The sequence below is a fragment of the Cibotium barometz genome, chromosome 47 (genome assembly GCF_041138505.1).
Source record: "Cibotium barometz isolate CiBa-2024 chromosome 47, ASM4113850v1, whole genome shotgun sequence".
NCBI classification, from domain to species: Eukaryota; Viridiplantae; Streptophyta; class Polypodiopsida; order Cyatheales; family Cibotiaceae; genus Cibotium; species Cibotium barometz.
In genome coordinates, this window is record NC_141092.1 from 5095658 (window position 1) to 5108411 (window position 12754).

Here is a 12754-nt window from a genome sequence, read left to right on the forward strand (position 1 = left end):
GCATATATGATGTGACATGTATTGGTAGCAAAGGGGTTATGGAACATTGTGCAGGGTATTGATGCACGTCCTATTGTGGCTGGGAATGCTGCAAACACATCAGAAACAGGTACTGTTGATGATGGTGCAGGCACAAGTGCTGTAGCAACTGTTCGAGAACCACCACTTTCAGCAGAGCAGATTCGTTGGGATGGTAGAGATGCGCAGGCTCATGCCTTGATTGCGCTGTCTGTCAAACGTACCATTATCCCACATATTCGCTCCTGCAGGACTTCTAAGGATGCTTGGGATGTACTTGCCACATTGTATCAGGCAAGAAATGAGGCTCGTGTTGCTTATCTCCGAAAACAGTTGGAGAGTGAGCATATGAACGAAGGTGATTCTATGGATAGCTTTTTGACAAAGATCAAGGATTTCAAAGAGCAGCTCATTTCTGCAGATGAAATCCTGTCAGACAGTTCACTTGTGCAGACTGTTTTGAATGGTCTACCAGATTCTTATCAGGGTTTTGCTTCCACTCTTCGCTTGATGATGAAAGGCAATCCCAATGCCTTATCATTTGAGGAGTTAGTTTCTGTTTTGCTGCAAGAAGACCAGTCAAGGCAAAACAGGAATATTATGCGTGTCGCAGATCAAGCTTTCGTTGCTAGTCAGAGAAGCGGGAAAGGTAAAGCTGGCTTTTCTTCTAGTAAGCAGAAATCTGCAAATGCTGCGCAACCAAAGAAGGAAGACAAAGATGAGAAGAAGGGTGACAAACAGAAGACATTTTGCAAGTACTGTAAGGGAAATGATCATGTCATCAAAGCGTGTCCTAAGCTGGCTGCGAAAGAGGCTAAGAAGAAAGAGGCTGGTATGGCTGTTGCAGATGCCTCTCCTTCTAACAATGAATCTGCTACTGTTGTGCTAGATACAGAATGGGCATTCAATGCGCAGTGCAGTTATGACCCATCTTTGCATGACACATGTATGTCTGCAGTAGATTCAGATGTATGGTACTTTGACAGTGGTGCCACTAAGCATATCACCTCGCAGCGCAGTTTATTCACTTTCCTTGAGTCTGCTCCCACAGGGAATACTGTCACTTGTGCCAATAACTCCTCTTATCCCGTTGAAGGAGTTGGACAGATTGTGCTGAATGTTGCAAATGGCAACACCTTTACACTTTTTGATGCATTGTATGTGCCAGGGATCAAAAAGAATCTGCTGTCAGTCTCCGCATTTGCCAAAACAGGTTTGGTTGTAAAATTTGTGGATGACAGATGTACTGTTCATGATCTCTCTTGTGGTGACATCATTGTAGCATCTGGTTCACTATGTCGAGGGCTGTATAAGCTCAATATGGATGGCAAATGTGTAGAGGATTCAGCATGTGCTATTATGGATACGCAGGCTATTTCAGATGCAAAACTGTGGCATGCACGTTTTGGTCATCTGAATTTTGCAAGTTTGCTGCGCCTGCAGAAATCTGAAATGGTGTCTTCTTTGCCTAAGCTTGAGGCACCTGTCAAGCATGTTTGTGAGAGCTGCATATTGGGTAAAATGCAGCGTGCTTCCTTTCCCAAAGATGGATCAGTGAGAGCTGAACGCAGATTGCAGCTTGTTCACAGTGATGTTTGTGGTCCCATGCAAACTCCATCATTTGGAAACTACCTTTACTTCGTGACTTTCATTGATGATTTTACCAGGCATGCATGGGTATATCCTTTGAAGGCAAAGTCCGAAGTGTTTTTGTGCTTCAAACAGTTTTTGGTTATGGCTGAAAATGTGTCAGAAAGTAAAATGGGCACCCTCCGTTCAGATCGAGGGGGGGAGTATATGTCTTCAAAATTTAATGCATTTCTGGCTGAGCGTGGGATAAAACACCAATGTACAGTGCCGTATACACCACAGCAAAATGGTGTGGCTGAGAGAAAAAACAGGTCTCTCATGGAAATGGCAAGATGTATGGTTAAGAGTCAAAGTCTACCACATGGTTTTTGGCTTGAGGCTGTCATGTGTGCCACTTATGTACTAAACAGGTGTCCCACCAAAGCATTACAGGTTGTCACTCCATATGAGGCTTGGCATAGCCGCAAGCCATCTGTTGGCCATTTACGTGTTTTTGGTTGCCTGGCATATGCATTAGTGCCTGTGCAACATCGCAGAAAATTGGATGACAAAGCTGTCAAATGTATTTTTGTTGGATATAGTGCTGAGAGCAAAGGCTATCGTTTGTATCATCCACAGACAAAGCGCATTTTGGTTAGCCGTGATGTTGTATTTGTGGAAGATGCAGTTCAGCCCTTGGTTTCATGTACTAAGGAGACAGATATCAGCTCACGTGATGTCTATGATACATTGTTGCCTCTTTTCAGTGGTGCACAGTCAAGTGCAATACCTCATGAGGCAGTTTTTCAGCCTATGCAGGTTTTAAATGATGGCACAGATCAGCCTATTTCTGATGCAGATGTGCATGATGCACTTGAGGATGAGAGACAAGAGATTGAGGGCTCTAGGAATATGCCTAGATGGCTGGTGCAGACTTTGCGTGACAGCAAGTTGGATGCCCCTTTGTCTAGTCGCACTCGTTCTGGCTCTCATGGTGCCTCTTATGCGTCAGATTGTTATGCATTGGCTGTTTCTAGTATGTGCGATGAAAGTGAGCCTGTTTCATTTGATGAGGCACAAAGTTCAGAAAATTGGATGGCTGCTATGCAAGCAGAATACGATGCTATTATGAAGAATGGTACATGGTCTTTATGTGACTTGCCCCCTGGCAAGAAGGCCATTGGCACTAAGTGGGTATACAAATTGAAGCGTAAGCCTGATGGCACAGTGGATCGCCATAAGGCTAGGCTTGTTGCAAAAGGTTATGCTCAAGAGAAGGGCATTGATTTTGATGAGACTTTTGCTCCCACATGTCGTATGACCACTGTTCGTAGCATCTGTGCATTAGCAGCTCATAATGGTTGGAATGTACATCAGCTGGACATAAAGACTGCATTCTTAAATGGAGATTTGCATGAGGAGGTGTATGTATCGCAGCCTCGTGGTTTTGTTCAAAGAGGGCAGGAAAACAAAGTGTGCAGGTTAAAAAAGGCTTTATATGGTTTAAAGCAAGCTCCACGAGCTTGGTATGAAAAAATACATGCATATTTGACTGCACATGGGTTTCAGAATAGTCCAACAGAAAGCACTTTGTATGTTAAACGTGTGGATGGTGTACATCTAATCATTGCTCTCTATGTCGATGACATGCTGCTCACAGGACCAAATGAGAGTCATATTGCTGATTTTAAGGCTGATTTGAATGCCTCTTTTGAGATGTCAGATTTGGGGCATTTGCATCATTATTTGGGGATACAATTTAAGCAGTGTGATGGAGGTATTGCTTTGTGTCAGACAAAGTATATTGAAACATTGTTGCGGAGATTTGGCCTTGAAGACTGCAAGCCTATTGCTACTCCAATGGAGACAGGTTTGAAGTTGAGTCTTCATGATGCTGGAGATCACTTTGATGTCACACTCTATCAGACAGCTGTTGGTTGCCTCATTTATGTATGCATTACGAGGCCAGACATTCAGTTTGCAGTCTCACAGGTGAGCAGATTTATGCATAGCCCAGGCATTAAGCATTGGCAGGCAGTGAAGCGTATCTTTCGCTATTTGAGTGGTACTCGGCATCTTGGGTTGTTTTATCCCAAGGGGGGATCATTGCCGCCAGATTTACATGTTTTTTCAGATTCTGACTGGGCTGGTTGTTATGACACACGCGTGTCCACGAGTGGTTTTTGCTTCATGCTTGGAAGCTCATGCATATCATGGTTGAGCAAGAAGCAGCCTACTGTGGCCACTTCTAGTTGTGAAGCTGAGTACAGGGCAGCTTTCACAGCTACGGTTGAGTGTGTGTGGCTCAGACGCCTTATGGCTGATTTGGGTGTTGGGCAGCCATCTGCCACCACCATCTTCACTGACAGTCAGAGCGCATTGGCAGTTGCGCGGAACCCAGTGTTCCATGCTCGTACGAAGCACATTGAGGTGCACTACCATTATGTCAGGGAGAGACTCTCTGCAGGAGAGATCAGTTTGGCTTATGTGCCAACACAGGATAACCTTGCAAACCTTTTCACAAAGGCTCTGCCTCGTGAAAAGTTCGAAGCTTTTCGCAAAGCTTTGGGCTTACTCCCTTTTGTGGATTCGTCCACATAGCTAGACACTTCCCTATACATGAGTGCTAGCTCTTGTTCACCGCATCACTCCAGGGGGGATTTGTTACCATATTATAGTAGTGATGTGTGTGAACACACTTAGGACCGCCGGGGCACTTTTTCCCTCACTAGGAGGTTTTTTCCCCCGTGCATTGTATATACGCCCATTATCTTTTAGGGTTTGTCATCTTTTATTTTTGGCACTCATAATACACTACAGTGTTGTGCTCAAGCTTCCTCATCTTCTTGAAGTTGTGTGTGCATTCCTGCAACCCTAATTCCAACAAAGCATTCCTCCCAGGTGTTGTATGTTCTGGCACTTGGTTTTCATCTATTGTCAGTTTATCACGTTTGCAAGACTGGCGTATGGGTGGAGTTTGATGAGCATTTTGTTGCTCTCCGAGACAAAGCAACAGGCCAAGTGGTTTGGGAAGGTGGAGTGGAGAATGGAATTTACAAGCTTTCAGCACTCTCTCCTAGGTCCTCAAGTTTGTGGTGAGTGGCCGTCTGGTAATGGCCACTTAAGTGTGGATACGCTGCAGGTGCAGGCTTTCCGGGACCAAATGGTGGATAGCTTGCCAGTAGATGGCAGCTGTTGGCAGGAACTTTCCAGTAATGATGTTGGTAGTTCTTGTGTTTGTCAGTCGTTTCAGAGGAAACTGAACAGGTAACTTATGCTCTGATGTCTCATAGTATTCGGGACAAAGAACCTCCAGTAGATGAGGATGTTCTTTCCAAACAGGGACCTTTCGGAAAGCCGAGCAGGTGGCAGTTGATTACTTGCAGAAGGAGGTGGTTTCTCGAGGCTTTGTGGTTCTGGATTCAGAGGGGGTGGTTGACAGGTTTCAGAAGGCCTTGCGTGGTCTTCAGTAGGTTTCCAGGACTTGTTTTTGCATCGTAACAGGTGTTGATCCTTGTGGGTTGTTTTACTTTAGGCCCAGGAGCAGTTTTACGGAGCAGTAAGAGGCAGTCATCTTTTGCCTTGTCGCGGACAGAGGCAGAGTACCAGGCTGCCTGTGATGCTGCTTGTGAGGTGGTGAGGATGCAAAGGTTGCATTGCAGGTTTGGGCTTCCATTGGAGGAACCCATGGTCATCCAGAGGCACTTTGTTCATGAACAGATCGTTGCTGATGACATCTTGCTAGAGTTCTGTTCGACGGAGGACAGTACGGTGGACCTCTTCGAAGTCGCTATCTCATGATTTGCTCAGGCGGCACCCCAGCTCCCTGTGGTTGGTTTCACAGCCAGGAGCTGAGAGGGGGTGTTAGAAGTCATCTCCTGTCTAGTTTTATACACTAGGGCCTTTGTTGTGGGTGTGCCCGCCCTTATGAGGTGTTTTATCATTTTTCCTCACTTAATTTTTTCCTATTTTTTTCCATTTTCTAGTGGTGTGGAGGGATGCAGAGGTTGGCAGGAGCACTGAGTGGCTGGCCGACTGGCCCATCAGTAGACATGTGACTAACTGACCGCCCAACAGCAGCAGTCGTGGACCTCTGTACTGCTGGGTGGCCAACTAGATGTATGCACTCGTGGGCTTCATTATTGCTGGCCGACTGCTCATGCAGTCGTGGAGGGCCACCAGTGCTGGCCGACTGCTCACATGGGGCATATAAATAGGCCCCATGCCCCCACCACTTCCTCATTCAGTCTTTTGTGGGATCTTCTTGTGTATATAGAGTAGAGTTACATGCCTACATCTCTCTCTCTCTTGTGCTGTATTTTTTCTGCTTGCATTTTGCTCTTGTGTTCCCAGATCTGGTCATCATCTCCACTGCATATTCTGACAATGTTAAGGGGCTCTCAGATCCCCTCAAAGCCAAATGGGTAGCTAGCTGACTGAAAAATAATCCCTTCGACTGCATTGTTCTGCAAGAGGTTAAAACCACAGGCCCTGAGCTAGAGCACTTCTTACAGCTTGTTTCTAAGTCTCACTACTGGATCTCTGACATCCACTACCATGGTTCGGGCGGATGTGTCATAGGTGTCCCCGTTCTATGGAAGGACATATTGGCCACTGCAAAACGAGGGCACAACTCTGGTGCTCTGTCTCCCTCCCTCCCCCGTTCAACTCTAGACTAGTGGGAGTGTATGCAGGCGGGTCTATTATGGATCGAATCATGCTCTGGCAAGAAATTCAGAATCTTCAAGGATCCCTTATTCTCGTTGGGGACTTCAACATGGTAGAATCTCTTGCTGACAGATTCCTAGCCAAAGGAACAACAATAAAGGGCGCAGAACTGGTGGCTTGGGAAGCCCTCAAATCCAAACTTTAGCTTTTGGACATAGGAGTAGAGGGCGACTTCACCTGGCAAAATTATGCTAAAGGAGACACAGCTAGAAAAGACCGTCTCGATAGGTGTTACATGGACTTTAACTTGATCAACACCTTCACCAGAGTGAAAGCCAAGCCAAGATTCACCTCTTGCCTTTCGGACCACTACCCCTTAGCTATTACTCTAGATGACAAAGACTCCAAGGTCAGAAACCAATGGTTCCATATTGATCCCATGCTCTTCTAGCTCCCTACAGTCAAGCAATCTATCGATGATGACATTTGGAAGGTAGCCTTCTCCAACTTCAAATCCCCCTCCAAGGCCTGTCAAAGGACACCCAATGGATGCTCATTCAAGTCACGAAAGAGGTTACCCTCATCAGGAAAAAAAGAAGAGACAAAATCTATGATGAGCTTGCCACCCTAGAAGCCTCTGAACCCTCTGTTCAAAGTCAATCTACCATCACCGCTCTTCGTCAAAAATTAAAACAGGAAGAGGAGATCATGTTCAAGCACACCTCGTCCTTCTACAAATAGTGGTGGGCTGGAAAGGTAGACCATCCCACCAAGGAGATGTTCAAAGCCCTACGCAAAAAGAATGATAGGGAAAGGACTCCCTTCTTCAACTCCCCTTCCCCGATCATCACGTCAGATGACCAAAATCTAGAATTTGTACGGATTCACTTCAGTAACCTCTTCAGCCCCCCAGAAACCCTCTCTCTGGAGATGGTAGATGCCAGAATTGAAGTCCTCTCTAACAGAATCCGAGTCATCCCTGAAGATGAAGCTGAACGAGCGGAGTCTCCTCTAACCCTCTTCGATCTCTATGAATCCATTAAATAGATGAAACCAAACAAGACTCCAGGTCTTGATGGGCTACCCTCTGAATTTTTATTGTGTTTTAAGGAGCGCGTCTCTCCTTATTTGCTGGCAGTCTGGGAAGAATTTATTAGGCACCATGCCCTGCCTTGTGCTATCAACACAGGGGTTATTAAACTCCTTCACAACAAGAGAGGGGCTAAGGATGATCTAGCGAACTGGAGGCCGCTCACTAAGCTTACACCGCTTACAAGATCTTTGCCAAGGCTGTGTCCAATAGGATTTGTATCCTTCTGATGAAATGGATATCCTTTGAACAAAAAGGGTTCATCAAGGGCCGCAAACTTGTTGAAGCAGTGATTTCTCTATGGGAAGGTTTTGAATATGCCACTGAGTCAGGGCAGAATTTTGTCTTTGTCAAGATTGACTTTGACAAGGCCTACGATAGACTCGAGTGGTCCTTCATTATTCGATGCCTGGACGCCATGGGTTTTGGCCAACAAATGATTCTTTTTATTAAAACCCTTTTTGGGAATGCAAGAGCAAGAGTTGCTCTTAATGGTAAACTGTCAAGCCCTTTCAATATAATGAGGTCGGTTCACCAAGGTTACCCTTTAGCTCCTCTCTTGTTCGCTATTGCCGTAGATAGCCTCAATTGCCTCATAAGAGATAGGATACAGAGGGGCCGTATCAAGGGCATAAGACTCCCTAGGTTTGAGAAACAACAGTGTCTCTCTCAATTCGCTGATGATACCAACGCCTTATTGGCCACCAGTGATGAACTTTCACTTAAGGAGTTTTGGTCAGTAATGGATTTGTTCTGTCTAGCCTCTGGGTCCAAAATCAACCACACCAAAACAGGAGTCTACACTTCCTCTTCCCTTCCTGACTGGGTGACTAAATCAGGTTGCAAGATCATCCAGGAAGGACAGATCTTCAGGCTTCTTGGCATCCCCATGGGCTTTCGAGTTTCCCTCAAAAAACGATGGGAATGGGTATGCAACAAGTTTAGAACCAAGCTAAACAGATGGATAGGCTTTCAACACTAGCAAGGAGCACTATCAGCAGGGAGAGTTTTGGTCATCAACCACTTTCTCAATGCCTACATAATCTTCTTGCTAGTGCTCCCTGCTACTGTTGAAAGCCTATCCATCTGTTTAGCTTGGTTCTAAACTTGTTGCATACCCATCCCCATCGTTTTTTGAGGGAAACTCCAAAGCCCATGGGGATGCCAAGAAGCTTGAAGATCTGTCCTTCCTGGATGATGTTGCAACCTAATTTAGTTACCCAGTCAGGAAGGGAAGAGGAAGTGTAGACTCCTACTTTGCTGTGGTTGATTTTGGACCCAAAGGCTAGACAGAACAAATTTTTGGATGTTGGCAACCTACCGACAGCCACCTTCAGAGTATTTCCAAGGTATGCATGAAATTTCTATGGGCTGGTGACCCTTTTGTCCAAAAAGCTGCCAAAGTTTCATGGGAAATATGCACTCTCCCCAAAGACCAAGGAGGATTGGGCATCAAGGACCTGAAAACTATCGCTGACAAGATGGCTTTTAAGCTTCTCCTATCTGCAGTCACAAATCCCCAAGAAGAATGGGCCTCCTTGTTGCTCAAAAACCATCACAAGTTCAAACTTCATGAGTTCTTAGGTTGGGCTAACCTCCCCCTGTCAACTATTCTATTTGGAAAAGGCACTATTACCTCTCACGGCTCTTATCTTCTGCGCTCCTTGGTTTAAGCCTTGGTTCAAGCCTGGAACAAACACCGAGCTGCCCTAACAATTAACCCTCTTTCCAAACACAGCTTTAGTCTTCCCCCTGGAGACTCCATCTGGCGGCTGGCACTGAATATTCCACGAATATCTCCTAACTACAGAAGAAGACCTTAACCCTTCACAAAAAGGGACTCAGGACCTGGCATCAGCTTTGGGACCCTCCTCATCACGAGCAAGACTGGCTTAGCAACTTGGATCTCTCTCTAAAGTTCAAAGCTCACCCGTGTGATCTCCCTATTATTAGGTCTAGGATAAGAGAGTTCCCTCCGGACCTCATCTGGACTCTTTAGAGATACACTGAGCTTGATATTCATGCCTTCACCTGGAAAGGTAGGTACAAACTCGAGCATCCGACTTGGGACCCTCCTGACCTTTCCTCCCCCCTACATGTCACGCTGAACAGAAGGTGGAAGGTTAATTACTCTACAAAAAGCAATGGAACTTCAAGTTTCAATCCATCTGGGATCCTTCCTTGTTGGAACCCAAGAAGTCGGTTTTGATGTGGCTTATCCTTCGTAAAGCCACCTGGACAGGCAAAAGGATGATTCAGGCCCAGCTAGGTGATGGCAGATGTTGCAGATGCAACGGAGAGATTGAAGACATATTCCATTTGTAATTTCTAGCATGTCCTGCTAATAAAAATGTATTTGCACCTTTGATTAAAGTCTTAGGTTTCTCTCCCAACTGGAAACAGGTTCTTCTAGGTGATTTTGTAGGCTATCTTAGCCTTTTCTGGAATAAAGCCAGGGGGGACTCCTCTGGATTATTTGGAGACGGAGGAACTTCATGCTGTTCGAGGGGCCTTCCCAGACACCAAGTCTGAGAATATTCTTTTATGATGTCAACTTGCAGGCACTGAAGGTAGCAGCAGCAGATGAGTTGGCTATCTACCGCACCAAGAAGGCTCTCCTCGGCGACGACGACTACCACTACTCATGATTGGTGGCCAACCATCCCCCCAACGAAGACCCTGAGGATCGACAACGCATGAGGGATGAGTGGGAGAAGGATCTAGAAATCAATATCAGCCACCTGGAGTCACAGATTGAGGAAGGCAACCAGTTTTTGGACGATCTCCAGTCAGAGATTGACAACCTCCCTGCTTCTAATGGCTATTGACTGGAAAGATCACCTGGCTATAACAGTTATAGAGGACGAAGTAACCAGTTACAAGACCAAGAAGGCTGTCCTGAAGGACACCGAGTTCTATCACACTCATCTTCTTGCAACAAAGCTCAATGAAGCGTTCAGAGATCACTACTTGACCAGAGATGAACGGAAAAGAGCCTGGACATTGAGATCCACCACCTAGACCCGGATTATGGAAGGACGTTGCTTCTTGGAGAGTGTGCACGCCGAGTTGGCTGCCCTCCCTACAGCCCCCATGAACTCTCACTTGCTATTCACCCTGTTTTGTGGAAGCCCCTTGTATTCCCAGCTCCTGGCCACTTTCCCTTGTCTGCCCCTTGACTAGTTGTATCCTGGTTGGTCGTATCCTGGTCGTATAGATTCACCCGTCTGGTACTATGGTTTCTCCTTGGATGCTCTCCATGCTCTAGCTGATGTAATTTTTGTTCTATTCTAATTCAATTCACCGCACTTATGGAAAAAAAGAAAAAAAGAAAAAAAGAAAAGCAACACAAATTCCAATCAACAAATCCAAAGCCTTTCAAAATCTACTTACATATGGTGGTTTCTAATAAGAGCCGTCACTTCGAAAACGTACAAAAACACGGCTTGTAAGTTCAAAATCTTCTAGCACTGGTCTGGCGCGAAGCCTACGATGGAGGTGATTGTGTCGATGAGGACGAGGAAGCCCTCTAGCTGCATGTTGCCGAGAACGCTGACTTGGAGAGGGGACACAGCAAATCCAAGACAGAAGACGGAGACGCCAGTTTGGATCATGACGTTTTCTTCAGGTAAACGGATGCTGGCCCCGCCGTCGAAGTGTAAATCCATGGTCGGGATGAGGGACGGGTCGAAGCCATTGGGAAAGCTGTAGCAGGTATCGAGACCGCCGGTGGGAGGTGCGCGGATGAGACTGGTAGTGGCCAAATGGAAGGCATTTTGGAGGTCATTGTAGGCTCTTGGCAAGAGAAGGCTAAAGGTCGTGGCGGAGTCGATGATAACACCGCTGTAGCCGTCAGGTTGCAGGAGGATGTCAGATGAAGTGAAGGAGATAGGAGAGCCGTTGATGCTAATGCCTGTGAGAGGAAGATAGTAGCCGGGAGGGTGAATGGGACTGCGGAGTAGCCCTGTGAAAACGGTGTTGTGTGGCAGCGGCTTGCTGCCGAGGCCAACGAAACCTGGGTGATTATAATCCAGCCTCGGCGGCAGGCAGAAGAAAACGGCCTTTTCGACCTGAGAGGCGAGGGACAAGGGGCCGGCACCGAGAGCCAGCAAGCCGCCGCTAACATCTTTCGTTAGCGGGTACTCGTTGTTGTGCGCGCATCCAAAGAGCACCCCGAAGATGTTGGTGTTGTCTAGAAAGAAAATCTCCCCCGCTATGTCGCCATTGCTGAAGCTGGTGTCCACGTAAGGCTGGTGAAAGGCGCAGCGCCCGCTGGCACTGCAGCTTGTTGGGTAGTCGGGGAGCTTGCAGTAGTTGGAGGAGCATGGGATCCAGATGAACGACGTCGATTGCGCCGGGTCGAAGATGGAGGCGCTGCCTGGTACGTCGCAGTTGGCGCAGGGCTGGCACTGCACCCAGGTGAGGTCGCTGCCCAAATCAACTAAGAAATAGTTGGTCTTGCGGGGCGTACCCAACTGCATCGTGATGAAATACTCTCCGTTCGGCTCTCGCCCCACATCTCCTTGCGGGTTTTTGGAAGGACCGACCGGGTCCACGGCAGCGTGCACACCACCTACTTGCGGATTAGCCTCCTTCGTACGCCGGCGTTTTCTAAGGGCATTCACGCGGGCGGCGTTCCTTCTCATTGTCGCCGCTAATTCTTCCATTGGCGTTGCGCCCTGTATGCGCCACGGAGACGATGGAGAGTCCCTGTGCCACAAATCCGCCATCATCAAGTGTGCGGCGCCCTGTACATCGTCGCGGACCGTTCTGTTTGCGTTAACATTCACGTAATTAGAAGTAGCCCATATCATCGCCTCGGCCTGCACGTGCGGAATCACTCCACGAGCGTCCAAAGAAGAGAACATGAGCAGTAGCAGTATTATCAGGGCGGCGGCCGCAGCTCTTTCCCTTGTCGCTGCGACATTCTTTGTAGCTGGTTCCATCATCATCATATACGGAAGGCATAGTTCGGAGTCTGCTTTCTTTTATATAGCCGACGTCGGCCCCAATATCATATATTCACTCTCGGATCTCACCCGAATTTTCGAATGGTACGTGGATACTTAAAAAAAAAAGGAAGACTTTTTTGGGGCGAGAATTGTTACTGAAATGAAAAATGAAATGTCATTGGGTAGTTTTTTTTTATAAAACCAATAATATATATTATAAAAGGGAAAAAGAAAACTTTACATAGAATTCTTTCCAGACCCACAATCAACCATCAATAACAGCATAAGAGTCACCATTAAGTAAGCTACACACCAAATCCCATCTATTATCCTCTCAAACAAAAAAAGACTCATCCTAAGACAACTTGTACGCAAGCAAAATACAAGCCTTAATCAAAGCTTCAGATGTGCAACCCTTAGGAGCCCGTTTTCCAAGATCTCACCCTTCACCTTCCCT

At 46.7% G+C, this 12754-nt stretch overlaps 1 protein-coding gene and 1 pseudogene across 1 annotated transcript; one reads left to right on the forward strand and one right to left on the reverse strand.

Moving 5' to 3' along the window:
- The first annotated feature begins 8234 nt into the window (after positions 1–8234).
- Positions 8235–9344, forward strand: LOC147611290 (uncharacterized; annotated as a pseudogene).
- Positions 9345–10809: 1465 nt separating this feature from the next.
- On the reverse strand, positions 10810–12300 carry LOC147611291 (aspartic proteinase nepenthesin-2-like). Its single transcript, XM_086784856.1, has one exon. It carries the CDS (start codon positions 12298–12300, stop codon positions 10810–10812), a length of 1491 nt encoding a protein of 496 aa, XP_086640982.1.
- Between the last annotated feature and the right edge of the window lie 454 nt (positions 12301–12754).